General features: G+C 43.1%; 2 protein-coding genes across 3 annotated transcripts in view; one reads left to right on the forward strand and one right to left on the reverse strand.

Annotated features, from left to right (window-relative positions):
- LOC119461564 (28S ribosomal protein S31, mitochondrial) overlaps positions 1-13,214 on the reverse strand; it is a 33,827-nt gene extending 20,613 nt beyond the window's left edge. For both annotated transcript variants that reach the window (XM_049673211.1, XM_037722908.2), the window contains exons 1-7: positions 13,111-13,214; positions 12,744-12,954; positions 12,236-12,333; positions 6,422-6,604; positions 5,447-5,665; positions 4,529-4,602; positions 3,400-3,546 (exon numbers count right to left, since the gene is read on the reverse strand). In XM_049673211.1, the coding sequence (XP_049529168.1) occupies positions 3,400-3,546; positions 4,529-4,602; positions 5,447-5,665; positions 6,422-6,604; positions 12,236-12,333; positions 12,744-12,954; positions 13,111-13,163 (985 nt within the window). In that variant the 5' untranslated portion in view covers positions 13,164-13,214. The remainder of the gene's footprint in view (positions 1-3,399; positions 3,547-4,528; positions 4,603-5,446; positions 5,666-6,421; positions 6,605-12,235; positions 12,334-12,743; positions 12,955-13,110) is intronic.
- A 145-nt stretch (positions 13,215-13,359) lies between these two features.
- LOC119461563 (DNA mismatch repair protein Msh2-like) overlaps positions 13,360-17,643 on the forward strand; it is a 75,586-nt gene continuing 71,302 nt past the window's right edge. The window contains exons 1-2 of the mRNA XM_037722907.1: positions 13,360-13,549; positions 16,453-16,502. Of these exons, the coding sequence (XP_037578835.1) occupies positions 13,516-13,549; positions 16,453-16,502 (84 nt within the window). The 5' untranslated portion in view covers positions 13,360-13,515. The remainder of the gene's footprint in view (positions 13,550-16,452; positions 16,503-17,643) is intronic.

A 17,643-nucleotide genomic window follows, 5' to 3' on the forward strand; every position in this document is an offset into this window, starting at 1 on the left:
TCGCTAGGCGGTAGACATTTTCTTTCATTTGTACCAAGGCACATTAGTACTTCAGGTGATTTTAGGTGACATTGTGCATGGCGCCTGTCAGTCAGGAATGCTGGGCATGTACAAAAAGGTGCGGTATTCAATGTCCAAGTCACTTGATGTGTGCATGAATCAGTCATTTCAGGCCAAGTTCCGGCGAAGCTACTCCAAGTAGATGGCCTCAAATGACCATGAAGAGAAGTCCAATGGGTGGCTGAAAAGAGCAGCCCTTCAGCAGGTTTGCTTGTAAATTTTGAATGCGTGGTATTTGGTGTCAGGTGGTTTTGTTGCCAAATGTCTTAAAGTTACTGAAATATCTAACAGCGTGGAAAGAGCACCGAGGACGACCATCTTTGGGATTGTGCTGATAAGGTAGCAAGCTCCAATGATGATGAGAGCGTGATCAAGAGCAAGATTGATGGTACTGAATTATGAATAATATATATGTAGGGTGTAGCTAGTGTTTGCATTATTCTACACATCATTCCTAAACATCATACGTAGTTTCAGTGGATAGTCAAATGCCACCTCATGTAATGATCACATGCTGCCAAGATTCCGAAAAAAAAAAAAAATGCGGGTGCTACACAAGCAAGTAACGTAAATAAATTAAATAGTAATAAAAAACTAGAGACACAAACCAGCGGACTATATCGGATCTTGTGTAACAGAAACACGAACAGCCATATTGATTAAAGATACAAGCTGCATATAAACAATGGCACAATATCAATACATACTATCACTTTCAAGAACTAATAGTAGTCGCACCTCGATTTAACGAAATTTGCAATGTAACAAACTATTTTCATTTCCCGATCTTAGTCGAATTGCAAACCGTGTATATTTGCTCGCGATTTAACGACGTAATTTACAGACAAGATTTCTACTTAACGAAGTTTTCAGTCATTTCAAGCATGTACTTGGAGCCTAACAATAGCCTATCTAGCAATAAACTATAAGTGCCGGCAGAGGCAAAAGTTATTTCAAGCGCCCTTCTGCACGAAAGGTCCAGAGCGGCAAAAACGCCGTCAAAGCTTGCGCGCCTGGACGCAGTAGGCAGGAAACATCGCTGCACTATTTGTCGCGTTGGTAAACAACTTGCGGAGGCAGTGGGGAGCGCAGCAGCTCGCAGTGCTCAGAGTAACACGAGAGCTGATGATTCCTTCTGCGCAAGGGGGACGATGAGGGAGTGAACGTGCGGTAACATGATCAAGCACATGCTAGGGGGAGGGGGGCACCTGCCCTCTCTTCCTAGCACGCGTCCATGCACGGGCAACGCGCCGTAAGTGCAAAAATAGAGCCGAGACGGTTGGCGCCTTGATGTGCATGAGACGGGTGGTGCCTTGATGTGCATTGGGTTCCAGCATGCCTAGCGTTGGCAGTTGCGTAATTTCAAGTTTCCGAGACACGGTGCAAAGCATTCGCTCACGTCGTGACAGCGAGTTCGTGGTCATCGAGTGAGGGCTGTTAATATTTGCGTAGCGCACGTGACACCCATAAAACTACGAACCTGACTTCATGTAGTTGCCTCTCTGCTATCTCCACCAATGGCGATCTCATGCCACAGTTTTGCCTTTCTGTGGCTTGAAACTGTGGCTTCTTTTTTTCTTAGGACGGATATCCACATCTTTTTACACTGTTGTTTTTAATTTGCGGGTGCTGACTGCGGGCACTAAGAACGGTCAGTTATGACGCCGCACGACGCTACACACGTAAATCTCGGACGCCGTGAGCCACATCGATGCATTGCTCACAGGGCGATGTGCACCGCACGCGCTGGTGCTCGTAACCGTGCGATTATGGTTTGACCTTTTTGCGGTTTGTTTATAGGTGCTTACTAACAAGATAGTATCCACCAGAAAAACTCTGGAATTTGTGAACTTGTTTTTACTTCTAAAACAATAAAACCTCGAATTAACAAAATTCACAATTTAAAGGCCCAACCGCATGCACGCGATATTCAAGCGACAGCGACAAGCGACGCGACAGGCACACCTTGTCGCGCTGTCGTGTCGCGGCGTGGAGCAACCACATGAATGCGACATCGCGAAGAAGAGTAGCGACGGATTTACATTGTTGTGCGAATAAATGTTATCTTGCGCGCGTAAAGAAATCCCAATTTTATCAAAGGTCAATGTTTTATGCTATCATCCCCAGTGGAACTCCGTCCCATGCCGCCAGCGTAAGGTGCCGTGGCGCCATCTGTTGAGTAAAACTTGAAACACTTTCTCGGCTCTCGGTGGCGTCTCAGGCCTAACAGCGTCAAAACAAAACAACCGATCTCGATAATAACGACAAGAGAGCGCCGATACCCAGTCTTCAGCTAGCGATGAGGTGAAGCGATGACTGATTGTACTATTTATTTTTTGCTGTCACAGCAGAGAGCAAGTTGCAAGAGCGAATTCAGATCGAAGCGGGCAGACTGATTGCTGCCATATTGTTGTGCAATCGCTGTCCCCAGCGGATGTCGTCGCGCTGACTTCCGGGCGACAAGCGATATTTTCTGGCTGGCCAGAAACCGGCGACACGACCAGCGACAGCGACGGATAGCCCTCCACGACGGCAAAACCTGTCGCTCGTCGCCGTCGCTGTCGCTCGAAAATCGCGTGCATGCGCTTGGGCCTTAACTAAGTTTTTCGCTGTAAATACAACTTCATTATATCGAGGTATGACGAGGTATACCAATGCTACTACTGAGAAAGCCAACAGTAATCTATACTAAATGTCTATAAAGCATACAGACATTCTGTCATCTGAAAAAAAAAAAAAAAGACGGAAACAAGACCATATGTGCAATCAGAGAGAGATGAATGTTTGCAATCTGTTTCAAAACAAATAAAAGCAATGAAAGGACAAAGTTCAGGACATTCAAAATAAGTTAGGTAAACAATAAAATGAAGAGTCACACCATATTTTCCAGAATTGTTGCATTTAAAACGGTTGATACAGAACCTGTGATGACGCACAATAGATAAGGGGTCAGTTGCCAGCAGCTCCACTCAATTTTGCCGGCTCTACTGTACCACTGCTTAGCTTTGTTCCTTCTGCAAGCATCAGCCCACCCAAGAAATTTCTGAGGTTCTCTGTCACTCCCCTGCCTGGCTACCCCTGCCACATTCAAGTGGCAACACGAAGACACCTAAATGATGCTTCTACTGAAAAATTGCAAGGGAAGCACTGCGTATGCTGTCTCCAAAACTCGTACAATAACAACAGTACCATGTGCTTCCATAAACTCCTGCCCACCTGCTTCCATAGACTCCTGCAATCAGACTTGCCTTGTGAGATCAACAAAGTGCTCCATCTTTGCAGCCGTGTTCCTCAGAAAGGGCAGGAAACTGTAACAGTACAAGCCAAAGGAGCACTGACCTACTTCGTTGTCAATGGGGAACTTCCAGAGCTTGCCCTGCTCCGTCCACAGGATCATCTCCTCGTAAGCGTTCTTGGGTGGAGGCGTGACCAACAGCTGCAGCTCACGCTTTTGCAGTGTCTCCCACGTCTTTAGCTGTGGCACGTCTGCACATGTTTGCAAAGTGGATGATTGAGCATGCTGGCCATGTGCACGCTGTTGCTGTGCAAGCTACAGATACTTAGGTCCGTGTCATCTATTGAACAAAGTCGCACAGCTGCTGAAGTGTACATACAATTTCTTGAAGCTAAGTGTCTTCAACGAAAATCTGCCTGGCTTGGGCCGAGTGCCTGGCCACATACGTCGGCAAGACAAAGATCGTCATTGAACGCTCTGGCAGCACAAAAAGGATGTGTGGGTATCACAAGTTGCATGCAGCATTCTAGCAAAACAACTGACTGTACAGCAGACTCCCTTGAAGATGAACTCTGTTAAGACTGACTCTCTAATAAGCTGAAAAGCTTGCAGACATTTGTCTAGTTTGTGCTGATTCAGTGAACTCTTGTTAGGATGAACACATTTTTAAGGTCCCTTTATGTCCATCTTAAAGAGAATCAACTGCATGTTGAATGAAGAATAAACTGAACAAACAATGTAGCACTGTGAAATAAGCAACCATCGCATGAACTCGGATAGTACTCATGTGACTGACGCTAAGGCTATGGTAATTCTACCAGAAAGCTCTTCCTTGAATAGTGGCCCGTTCAAAACACAAATGGGATAATAAACATTTTGTATAATGTACTACACCTGATGTGCCTATCCACGGCCTTTCTGGTAAGGCTCAAAGAAGAAGAAAAATAAAAGATTCAAATTCAGTGTCTTGATCACTTGATAGTCATCACCTGAAGAAGAGTCCGGATTAACCTCAGAAAGTCGCAATACTCTTCGCAATGAAAGAGTGCAATGCAACAAGCTTGCATGCAGGCTTTTACTGGTGCAAGAATAATGCCACAGTGCAATAATCATGTTGCAAAAACATTCCAGTCTTCAAACCTCCTTTTGTTTTATAAATTTGGCTGCTCTTTTTCAGGTGAAACAAGCTTAGTGAATAAACAGTGAAGAGTGTTCAAGCAAAGCCTGAAGTACCTGTGTTTTCTTCAATGTCCTTTGAGAAGATGCCAAGCCGTCTGTCGATGTCAAGTTCCAGCTTCTCCTCGATGCTATGCAGTGGTGCAAGAGAAATAAAAGAAAAGCAGCTAGTACCTTGAAGACAAGACATTTTTGTTGCTGCTGAACAGGTGCACTAACTGGGGGTAACTTAACTGTGTTTAAGCTAACTGTGGATATAGAGCAGAATGAAGTGAGGTGAACCTTCTCCTTCCAGGAGAGAATGTTCTACTTTCTTTCCTTAAGTGAGGATAAATTGCACAAAACACGACACACTTCACTTGAAACTTCACCTGAGCTAGCACTAGTGAAGGGCGACAGATGTCTGGAGGCAGGTAAGGTTTCCTGAGGGAATATGTACCCCACACGATGCAGTTGCTATGAAGTTCACACATAAAATAGATGAACAAGAAACCTACGAAGAAATACTTGATGGAATAGAAACAAACTGGAAAAGGCCTACAGCTCATCCCATCTTTTGCACTGTTCAATCACTCCCTAGCATGTGTCAGGCGGCCCATATCGGCACACTCCTTGCAATTTTCCATGTAGGTTTTAACATGTACACACTTTCCGACATATGGACAAAAGAAAAACAGACATGCAACAAACGGTCCTCGCAACTGAAATTTATCCGGAGCAGACAACCCACATATAAAGTAGGGAAAGTGTGCAGACTGCACCAGTATTAAGAAATAAAGAACATTACAGTCATCTTTCAATTTAATAAAGCCTAGTTACAGCACAGTGACTGTCTTTCTTTCATATCTGTTTTTTAAAGTGCACACTTGTTAAAACCTACAAGTATGAACCCACTAGCCCTCCCAGCAACACATTTTTTATTATATATTTTTTACTTCACTTATCAGCGTGGGTCATCACAGAGCTACAGCTCACCGATGTTGATTGTCTGCGACCTGTCGTCGAGCAGCGGCCTTTGCGTCCTTGTTGACTTGCTCTGTCAGTGCATCAATGGTGCCCGGCAGGAACTCGCTCTGCATTATGCCAAGCTCACGGTCTCCACGGCTGCGATCTCCGCGCGCATAGGCACTGCCCTCCTGCCTCCCCTGCTGCCTGGCCTTCTTGCGCTCGATCTTCATGCCAACAAACAGGTCGCTGCATGCAACAAAGGGTGAGAGAGAGGACAGCATACCTCTTAACACTTGCTAAGTGTGAATATCTTACTGTCCCATTATCATGCAAGTCACTCCTACATGATTCCAGTCGAAAGCATCGACTGCTTTCGGTTATGCGAGTATTCGAAATACCCTTTGAAAGGAATCACTTGAAAGATTCACAAATAATGCCCTAACACGAAGTGATCAGGTGGTCGAGCAAGGAATGTTGCTAGAGCCAATGTTTCTACAAGAGGACTTGTATTTTTGGGGGCAGCAACTGCATTTCTTGGCAGCGCTTATGCAGCTCACTCTCCCCGACCCGCACCAGGTAATTCTCCCTCGTTAGGGGACACTGAGCTATTTTAACACTGCCAATGAAAGCATTGGCTCCAGCAAGATCCCTCCTTCAACCCCTGTTGATCCCTTCAAGTTGTCATCTTCCTGCGAACCTTTGGCTTGTTTGGTGCCCCAACATGATGCGTCTCTGTGTCACAACATGTTACCTTTTGTCAGTCTGATTTGCAGCTTACACAGTTCGCTATCGAATATTACCCAACATTTCCAGTGCTTTCGGGAGAAAAGAGGAAGGGGCCAGGACAGAAGGAACACTGATTTTTAACTGTCCTGTTCACGTTCTCTTTTCCCTTAGAAAGTGATGGAAATATCCACTAATGTCAAGTTTACAACATGCCCAACTTTCTGCATAGGCTACTACACAGTTCACATTAGATTACACGAAGGAGGCCACACCCACCTGAGCGTGGCATTGTTGTTCTTGTCCGGAGCAACGTGCTCGTTGCCCTGCCGCTCTTGCGCATGCACCCGTAGCCGTGCCAGCAGCTCTGACTCGGTCTGCTCCTTTTGCTCCTCACTGCTGCCGAGGCTGGCAGCCACATCTCTGGCAGCCTGCACAACCGCCTTGTCCAAGCCCCTTGTCCTGCACAACAAATCATCCAGCAGTACATCAAACTTACTTCTTTATGCTCTCGAGAACCTTGCTTTGAGTGGAGTAACTTTGACACCTTGTTTTGGCCAAATTGATTGCACTGATGCTAAAGAAAGGTTTAATTAGCTTGCAAACAAGCAAGCAAGCAAACAAACAAACAAAAAAGCAGAATCCTCGACAAGTTAGTCAGTATAGACTCAAGTGCAAACCAGTTACCTTACTGAATGGCGGCAGCACTACTGCCATTCATCAATCAATCAAACGAACAACCAGGCTTGTATTTTCCACAGTTTTATTGCTATAAAAGAGCACCAAAATTCAGTTGATGCTTTACTATGTTATATATGCAGTGTCACTCTTGTAGAGCATACATCAACTGACGTTAGCAAATAAATCATGTTCCTTAACTGCTGACATGTCAATTGCAGCTATATTTGTTAACTAAGTATGCAACGACTTCCATCTTCATTTGCTGCTAATGAATATCATTTTGCTAATGCTGCGTATTGGCTATTTACCGGTTTATCTCTTGTTATCATTAACAGTAAAATCACCTAATGATATGCACTTAAAGTGGCACTAAAGCACTTTCTGAACATGGTAAGAAAATGTTTGTGATCTGTAGACAATGCTGCCATGAACAAGCAAGCCAAATATTATTTTGCTGTATGCAGCACGGTGCCCACCACTAATAACAGGTTGCTTGCTCTCTCCTGTGGCTTTCGAGGCCCCCTATCTTTTGCGACAGTCAATGACATCGTAGCCAGTGCGAAAGGCCCTAAATACCCACCATGTCCACATGCATGCCACTACAATCTTCCAGCAAACAGGGAAAGAGCGGTTGTTAATGCATCCCTCCCATTCTGTCCTCACTCCTTTGTTTCCGTGCATATGGCACATACGTGTACCGCATAAGAAGCCGAAAAAAAAAAAAAAAATTCCACGACGATTATGATTACCTAATGCGAAATTTGAGCGCAGCTATATATGTGTTGTCATTTTGTGATACATGGGCTGGCACGGACAATCTGTCTCGGAGTAAAGTGAGGCACGACTGCCTTGCTTGCAGGGAGATTACGAGAGGCAGCACGTGGGGGATGCATGGGCATGATTCACAGCAGCCGCTGCAAACAGACCTCAACTCATGCACCGCTTTGTTTTCTACAGACGACGAATACTACTCTGACACCATCTCGTAGCCATCGTCGCCGCAAAGCCCGTCTTGCGCGGCACTGCGCTTTTATTCGCTTTCACCATACCCTCCTCCTCTGTTTTCCTCCCCGCACTCTCTTTGCTATCGCCGTCTTTCATCTCCCGCTGCGCTCCGCATTCACTTCATCCTTCACTGTGTTTGTTCGCTCAATTACGAGGGACAAAGCTGACGCTCGCCGTAGGAACGGGCGCCTAAGAGTTGCGCTCTAAATAGAAAGGAGTGGTAGGCATTGCTTTCAATGAGTTGAGAGAAAAAGGGGAAAGTAAACATTGCACTCTTTAGAGTACTGTTAGTATTAGGTACTCTTAAAGAATTTCTTTTTGAATATACTCATTGAAAAACATCACACTCATAAGGGTGGTTGTGAATATATTCACTGAACGGCATCACATTCATAAGGGTGGTTGGTGGTTTGGGCTATCATGGTACCTACTGCAAGTATCATATCATCACCATGTCTTCTTGGTTAGGGAGCTTGGCAGAAAAGAAAACCAATTTTGTACCTACCCAGAATTTAATCCTGTGTCAGCGAAGTACCAGACGTCATACCATTGTTGTCAGGTCAGCTACTGTTGACTGACTGGGTTACATGTCCTTGTGGCGGTTAACAAAACTTAATGGTTATACCATTACTAGCAACCAGCCCATGACATTATTATCCCCTTCAGTCATTATGCGCACAATCATGCACGCCACAATTGTGCATCAAAAGCAAAAGCACTGTTGGAATTGACTGTATATTCAAAACATCTTGCATATATCTTCAAACACTTCCTACTGGACCTGTGCTGTACATTTGAATAATACGTGCATAGTGTTTTAGTAAACTGAGCTGGAAGGCAGACAGGAGTATGTTAGCTCTCAATGTCAGTATGTCATTATGTTGCTGGTTCACTTCATTCACTGTGTTTCAGATTGTTCTACATCAAGCATATTTTAATGCAAATAGCATTGTTTGCCTACTTCAGGCATTTCGAGCCTAACTGCCCACCTGCCCGTTGACATGCCAATGTTGTCACGCTGTCGTTGTACCATCGTTATCGCTTTAGACCCGTCCTTTCGTTGTTGCCATGCTGTCGTAGTCATACCGCCTTTGTTGTTCCATCAACATAGTTCCTTCCTCGTCATTCTATCATGATCATGCCAATATCCAATTGTAATTATGCAGCTGTTGCCATGCCATCTTTGACATTCTTTCGTTGTCAGTGTCGTTGTCATGCATCCTCTGTCATACTGTTGTAGTGATGCCATCCTGGTTGTGTCAGCGTCGTCATTACAGCTTCGTTATACTATTGTCATCACACAATCGTCATTATTCCAATGTCCGCAAGCCACCGTCGTTTTACCATCATCATCATCTCTAAATTGTAATTTCACTGTTGCCATGCTGTCGTCAGCAGACCGAATTTGACGTTCCACTGTTGTCATGCTCATGAGTGACCTTGGCGAGTGAGTGCCATAGGAGAGTGAGCCGATACCCCAGACAGCGTGTGCCACATGCAGCCAAAGCAACGAAAGTCTGAATGACCACTGCACATCACATGTAGCTGAAGCAACGGAATTATCAGAATGACCACTACAGATTTTAAATAAACATGACTTGAGCAATAAGGTGTGTCAATGCATTGCTTGAATACTAATCGCATTACCGTCGACAGTCATTATGAGATGGGTTATGCTGTAATTTTTTCAAGTGGCTGGATAGGTGCTTTTTAAGTATCCTAGACAAGTAATAGTTGATGTACTCATATTTGACATTCCTCAAGTGGAGTCCACATTATGTAAACTTGACAAAACTCGCCAAGCTGAAAATTCTGAATCCGTCCTGCAGCTGTTCACTTCTCATGAATAAAAAAATTCAAGAAATGTGTTGAAACTAATTTTTTCAATGAACAGGAATAATTGGCTCCTGAAGGGGATATAAGGTAAACAATGCATTCCTTAAGTATAAACAGGGTTCGTACAGGTTTTGAAGGCAAAAATTCAAGGATATTCCAGGACTTTCCAGGACCTGTCACAGCTTTTTCAATGACTCAAAGCGGCATCCAAAGTAGGATTTCTTTACTCTAACATTTCCAAAAATGACTAGTTTTATTGCACTTACAATAAATAAATGTATATCACAATTATAATAAAATGTATAGCCTTGATACCTTCTCAAGATCACAACACAAAATGAATGCTTACAACAGTGGCTGAGATTTCTCCAGTATAGGCCCTGGGTAAAGTGCACCAAAAATATTCAAAACATTCAGCATAGGGTTATTGCACTAAAACAAAAAGAAATAAATGTATATACCAATGATGTTAGTATTGTGTAGCCTTGATCACTTTGCAAGTTCACAACAATGCCGAAGAAAAAAAAGTTCACAAAACACAAAGAATGCTCCCAACAGCTACTCTGACTTCTACTCTGACTGGGCAAGTTTACCGAACATTTCCAAACCATCCAGTAGTAGTCTTCCTACACATCCATTATATTATTGAAATAGATGTACAGTATATTGCAATTTGTAACACATGTCTTGAGCATTTCTCAAGTCCGCAGTATTAAATTTAACACAACAAACACTCACAACAGCTCTCAGGCTTCTGCAGTATTAGCTGGGTTGGTTCATCAAACATTTCCAAAACATTCAGCATAAGGTTATTGCACTTATATATCATAAATAATATTATAACAAACTTCCACCCGAAGGCACAAAGGCACTGAGCATCATTGGTAAAGTTGCTCCACTAAAGCTCTCTTTAGCTTCACCTCACGCGCAAGAGGGAAAGTGGGAAAAGGCAGACCGACAGGCAAGGAGTGAAATGAACGATAGGGTGAGGAAAGCAGCGTAAATACTGCCAGCCGAGCCAGCACCCAAGCGCGGCACGCATCTCTCACTCCGTTCACAGTTTGATGCAATGAAGCCTTTTATTTTCTCCCCGTAGTTCTGCAAAATGGAACGTGTGTGCTCGTGCCGGCATATTGTTTCTGAAATGGGGAGTATGTCAGATCGATGCCGATCTACCACAGAAAGGAGGTCGCAATGTAGATAACAGAATGCATTGCTCATGAAATTCAAGGATATTCAAGGAAGCAAAAAAATGCCAGGACTCTCAAGGGCGTTGAAAATGCACTTTTCAATTTCAAGGGTTTTCAAGGATTTCAAGGACCTGTACGCACCCTGTATAAACCGCATTCACGCGATCTTGTGCACGACAGCGACAAGCGACAGCGATGGAGATGGCTGTCGCATTCCCTCGTCGCCTACAAGTCGTACCGCATGTGAGCGCCGAGACGAGCAACGACTTTGAGCGACGTCTCCCTGGTGTTGCCGGTATGAGGGCAGCAAATACTCGCCGAAACTGGCGTGACGCGTGCTTTATTAATTTAAGCTGATGTGTTTTAGTGTAAAGAGCAGCATAAATATTTCTAAAAGTCTTGCACTACGTCCTTATCCTTGCACGTATCAAAATTTAGTCGTTTGCTCATTCCGTGCAACAATCGGTAGTACTCGACTGATGTATATCTAGTTCCGGCTTCGCGCTATTGGCTAGTCGCTCATAACACTTCCGGGTGACGAGCGACACATGCTAGATTTGCAGAACCTGAGCAATCGAGCAACAAGAACGAGCAATCTGTTTGCGCGACGACCCGTTTCGTCGCTCGAAAGTCGTCGCCGTCACGCACAAAATCGCTCTCATGCGGTTTGGGCTTTATTAATGAGACATCAAATCAATTTTTTGCACTCACACAATTTTTTTCGAAAAAGAGGGGTCTGATGTCACCATGTGCTCTGGCTACATGTTGTGAAGCTTTTGTCATGACATGGATCTCACATTCTCCAATCCTTGATTCAGAAGGATATAGTATATTTATGTAACTCATTTATTATAATTATATTTTAATATTTTATATTTGCATTAGCCTGAACATGCTGTAAAATAGTATTCACAACAGCAACATTCAAAGGTTTCAAAGAATTGCCACAATTCTGCACAAATCCATCAACTGATAAGATATTGCTGTTGTTAATATGGATTTATGAGAGTTAAGTATTCTCTGAAGCTCTTTTTTATTAACCAGAAATGCTTGTCAAAAGACAAACTTCAGCATTTCTCTCCAAAATAAAAATGGTTATGTCATTTGGCAACAACACAACACAATGTAGCCTGTGGATGACAGTTTTTGGGAAAAACTACACTTTTAAGGCATTTTTCAAGTCATCAGTATTTACAGAATTTTGCACATTACCTGCTGGTTTGAAGGCCTTTAAATTTCCACTATTAAATGATTATTTAGTATTGAAGAAATATTTCTGGAAAGTGCTGACACAGCCAATTTCATGATGCATCAGCGGTGGTAATGCACAGATTTAAACAACCTCCTGCATACTACTACTAGCTGGGCAAGACAGTCTCACCTCTCTGCCTCTTCTTTCAGTGCTGGCTTCTTAGGGAGCCCAGGTTTGGCCAGTTTAAAAGATATGCTGCTAGGATCTGTGCTTGAAATGGTCTCAATCTGCAAAGGTGAACAAACCATTTAGTCACCATGCTGCCAGTGCTTTAGATTTGGTTATAACAGGCACGACTAGCGATGCAGTCTGCAAAAATTGTTTCTAATCAGAAACAGAATCTGAAGGAATGGCAGAATGAAAATTTGCAGATGAGTCAGTGTGCATCATTTACAAACGATACGAAATTATTTTATCAGGGATAAGGTGACCAAATTACTTGCTGTACAAAACACTTGCGATTCTTAGTTTCGCTTAGCATAGCTGAAGAATAACTGCGCAGTGCGCCATAAGTCTCGAAGACTGCAGTCAGGAAAACAAAACTTGAAGCAATGGGCTAAACGTGACGCTTTTAGGCGAGTAGTGTTAGGCGACTCTAAATGAAAATTTCGTGCAGTGTCTACAATTGTGCTCTGACCTTCATGTCGGAGAGCAGAGCCGAAAGCTTGTCTTGTGCCGCTTTCTTTTGATCGGTTGGCTGCTCGTCCTTGGCTTGATGCTCGCTCTTGCCTTCCGGCTTGTCAGAGCTCTGGCCAGTTGACGAACAGAAGGGTCTGGCAAAATGCGGGCCCCATCGGCACGATCTCGTACGAGGACGCAGAGCGCACCGCACACTAGCAAGCATGGCTCTGCGAAAAGACGTGCAGCACTTGGGTAAACCGCACTGTGCAGAGAGAAATACAGTCCTCGCTAGAGAATCATTAAGCGGACATAGACGTCCGTGCTTTGGTGATTGCTTTGCAAAATCAAAAACGCGAGTTAAGCAACTTCAAAAGATTGCGCACCTCTGATACCTCTGGCTAGCAGCAATGCGCGAACAACACATGGAAGCCGCCATAACTTTAGGACCGGAACTGCAGTGCCACTCGTGTCTGCGACAGAAAAAAAAAAACAAAAAACAAACTTGGTTAAACCCTTATTTTACTTCTGCAAATCTAAAGAGCTATTACGAATAAATTTACTTTCAAACATAAAATATTTGATAACTGTGATACATGTCCTCAAGGAAGGGTTAGCAACACTGGCCGTAACGGCGCGCTAGATCGCACGTGTTTTGTCAAATGTGTGGTTTTGTTTGTTGTCATAATACATGCGCCGACTGCTGTTGAAAAAGCAGCCGCTTGTAGCACTGTACGGAAACAGCTGTTGTTTTTAGCACATTCTGAAAGAGCCTAGGGAGCGTCTTCGGAATGGCAGAGCTGTTGCCAAATGTTGACATCGCGGGTACGTAAACGTGACGCGCTCGCGCGCGAAATCTGCATGAGCGGCATGAATGGAGACGTGCGCGCGGCGAGCGCTCTGGAGGCGGCCACCGCGCGCGCGTCGACATGCAGTGCTTGTTTCTTGTGGTGTGGTGCTGATTACTTTTGATCCTCCATGGAACACGAGACGTGATCAGAAGGCGCAGTTAAACCATCTCCCGGTGTCTTTGGCGATGCTTAACGTCATCGTGCTTTGAAAGTGGTCTCCGCGCGCGGAGAAATGTTGAAATTTCGCACGTGAGGTGTGCACGCAAATTAAATTGAACGCGGTAGATAATTTCGGAGGAGAAATGCTTGGCACGAAGAGACGCTCGGTCTGTAGGTCCTGCCCTACTTGTACTCGTAAAAAAAAAAAAAAAAAAGAAGAAGAAGAAGAAAGAAAAAAGAAAAGCTGCGCTCGACTTAAAAAAAAAAATTGTGTCTTTTAATGCCGTGGTGTGTTTTACGCAATGGGCACGACCGTCTTCTAATTCGCTGTGTTTTGCTGTGCGTCCAGTGATTACTATGACGGCCCAGCTCTCCCAACAATGGCAGTCTGTTAAAATGTGTTCCTTTTGCTCCAGCTTGAATAGGGCCGTTGTTCGAAGAGTTGAATGCTTGACGTAGGAATGGAATTTCATTTTATTTTATCGATTTTGTGAGTTTTTTGATGGTCATTTAAAAGCGTTAACTCCTCTGGCTAGAAGCAATGCAAAGAACGAAGAATGGACGCCGCAGTACTTGCAACAAAATAACTTGTTGGCGGCTGAAATTAAAGAATAAGAAGAAAGGTACCTTTGTCGCTGTCACCACAGGAAGTAGAAAATGAAAAGCAAGTGCCCATCACAAATGCATTCTACGGTTTCCACTGTTTCAAAAAAGGCTGGTGAAAATAAAGCCTTTCTTGAAACATTCGCTACAATATGTGGCATCTTAGAGGCAGTTTATTAAAGTTGCAACAGCTTGTTGTAGTATTGATAGCTTTCATGTGACGTCACGCACCCACCTTATCACCGTGTCGGGGCACCAACCTGGCGACTACGAGCACTTCAGTCCAATCCGTCTTATTGAAAGTTTTCATGTGACGTTACGGACCCAGCTTATCGTGTGGTGCACCAAGATGGCGGTTACAATGACGTCAGTGCAAGCCATCTATTCTTCTAGACAAAAACTCAGTTATAAAAAAAAAAAAGATACAAGTTCACTTTGAGCTTTGCAAGCCGACTGCGCTTATTGTGACATATTTTCATAGTTTGAGAAAGGGAAACAAAGAGAACTCATGTGTGCATCTCGTGAATAGAAACTATCGACATATTTAATAAAATTACAACTCGGGTAAATAGGTAATAAATTTCACTCACACTTTGTCTTTGGCCGCAAAAGCAAGGGCGTAGTTTTTTGCTGATTTACTTTCAGTCAGTTATTAGATGGCCATGCTGCCAATGGTGAGTGTCATCTATCTATACAATGTACATTGCTGGCTTGTTAATGTTAGGAATATTGTTCACTTAGATATTAAACAGGAGTACCTCCAAAACACTGCTCTGAGGGTTGCCTTTAATTATAGACAGCATATGTACTCCACAGATGGCTATTTTAAAATGTTTCCAGTATCTATTCCTCATTCTTTGCTGTGGCAAATGACGAGCATTAGATGCTGAAGTCCCTAGACAGTTTTGTTTTGCAATTTGCATTTAGAGAGTAAGCTGTGGACCTTAGGTTTAGGCATCTTCACTTCAAAGTTATATTCAAATTTGTGTCCCAATGTGCATGCACGCATACATTATATATTTTTTGAAAAAGATGAAATGCACCACTCTACAACTGTGGCTGGCTGTAATAATTTCCTAAATTCAGACAATTTTCTTATAAACTGATTCCATAATTCCAGAGTCACAACTTGTCAGGTAATTTTAAGTTATTTGCCAGTAGATAATAAAAGCTCTAAACCCCAATTACGGTTAATATAGGCCATGTAATTAGTGTGCATGGGGAGTCAAAAAGTTACGGGGCGTGGGTTTCTCAAGAGACGTTGAATTTCTCAAGTGCTTGTGCCTACAGCCAATAAAACCATACCATACTATATTGGTTGCACATACACTATTGTCATTATTATCAAACCTTTAACTACCAAATTCTTTCGTAAGAAAGTGTGCCCAAGTCCCAAATTTGTTTATGGAAGATTCTTGCACATTATATCCAGATTTGAAAAAAAAATATATATATAGTACTCCTGTGGCCTGCGTCTTATGCTCACTCGAAATATTAGTGAAAGACATTTGCTGTAATAAGGAGACTTTCGCTCAGCACACGTCTAAGGCTTGAGCGTAATTATTTGAACAGATTATAGTGAAAGTAATCGGAAGCATTGAAGAACAGGTTCGAGTTCCAAAGCCCAAATGCACGGTGAGAACTGAGCTTACAAGCATGGCTCGTCTCTGACTAGCTAAGCAGAGGCAACTGTAGCATGGACGAGTGTGGCTCGTCTTTGGTGATACTGGTACTAACAGCTAGGACGACTACAGCTCCGGCTTGGCAGTTAGAGGGTTAATGTGTGGGCTGGTACAGTGTACTATACTCACATAATAAAGTGTGTCAATTTAGGGCTAACTAATGTGCATACTTTTGTTTCTGCAGTCTGGAGTTTGAGTTACGTTGATGTGGATATTCGCTCACACGCTTAGATGCACAGCGACATGACATCGCACTCCGAGTACTTGCACTTATGCGGGATTCTATTTAAATTTTTCCTGCCCCGTTTCATTTCATGAATATACTATATTGTTGCAATAAAAACAAAACAATAAAGATAAGCTTTTGGTGTGATATTTTGTGCTTCCTTGTTTTTTGCTAATGTGTCCTGTTCTGCCCATTTCCCTGGTGCAGAGGTAGAACGAGACCCTGGCTTTCTTGGGTTTCTAAGGTCCCTGCCAGAGGTATTGTTTCTTTTTTTTATTTTTGACAACTTTTTGCACTGCTTTCAGTATTTTACTGTCCCATTAAGCTGCTGCATGAACTATGCTTTAAGCTCTTGAGCAATGTCTGTAATGCATCTGGTGTATAGGGTGGTGTACCTTATAAATATTTGCAGCAAAGAGGGTTCGGATGAACCTTGCTTCAGTGGCGTTACAAGCAATCAAATTCTGCTTTTTGCACACCTTCACAACCTTCACCTCAACCGCCGCAGTAGCTCTGTGGCATTGTGCTGCTGAGCTCAAGGTTGTGAGACTGATCCTAGCTCTGGGTGGCGGAATGCAAAAACACTTGTGCACCGTGCATTAGGCACACATTAACCCTTTACCTCTAGAATTATTTTTGAAAACACATTCTCAAAATAATTTCTTAATAAAGCTTGATGTAATCGGCGCATAAGATAAATGCCATAGATACATTTAGAATGATATAGTTATTTGTAGGACACACATAAAAAATTCTTTTAATGCTAAAAAGAAGTGGGCTTCTCTTCATTGCTTGAAGTTGGCTTTTTCAGAAGCAATAAAGTAAAAAAAAAAAGGAGTGTCCCAAACTCGACTTCCATGCTCTGTGAGAGTTGTGATGCAGAGATCTGTCATGTGGGATTACGTTTAGTCATGTAAGAAAGCCTCACCTCTTATTGATGACGACGCCGTTTTTCTTGTTGCCAAGTTTAAAAATGCTTCCGCTGTGATTTCAGTTTTTTTTTTTTTTTCCTAGTGCTATTCGTGACTGAGAAACATAGCTAGATGTATGGACATGCTCAGATTGTCTTTCGTGTGATAAATTGGCTCTTATTAATGTGAATGAGCCCAGCTTCTTCAGAGTAGCTGGTGTGCAAAGTGTGGACGTGCTTAGCTCATCCACGTGAGGTAAAGGGTTAACCCTTTCAGTGTTGGGTTTTTTTGAAATTGATGCATCCCCAGTATCATGTTATTTCCCCCAGATATTATAAAATGAACACTATGATTTATGTTTGGTTATGCAGAAGGAAAAAAATGACATAGATAATGGCACTTGCACTCTTAGTATGGTCATCACATTCCTGTCTGACAAAAAAAAATTAAACACACAGCAGGCCCAAAAACACTGTTATTCTCAGTA

The sequence above is a fragment of the Dermacentor silvarum genome, chromosome 8 (assembly GCF_013339745.2).
Source record: "Dermacentor silvarum isolate Dsil-2018 chromosome 8, BIME_Dsil_1.4, whole genome shotgun sequence".
In the NCBI taxonomy this organism is placed as follows: Eukaryota; Metazoa; Arthropoda; class Arachnida; order Ixodida; family Ixodidae; genus Dermacentor; species Dermacentor silvarum.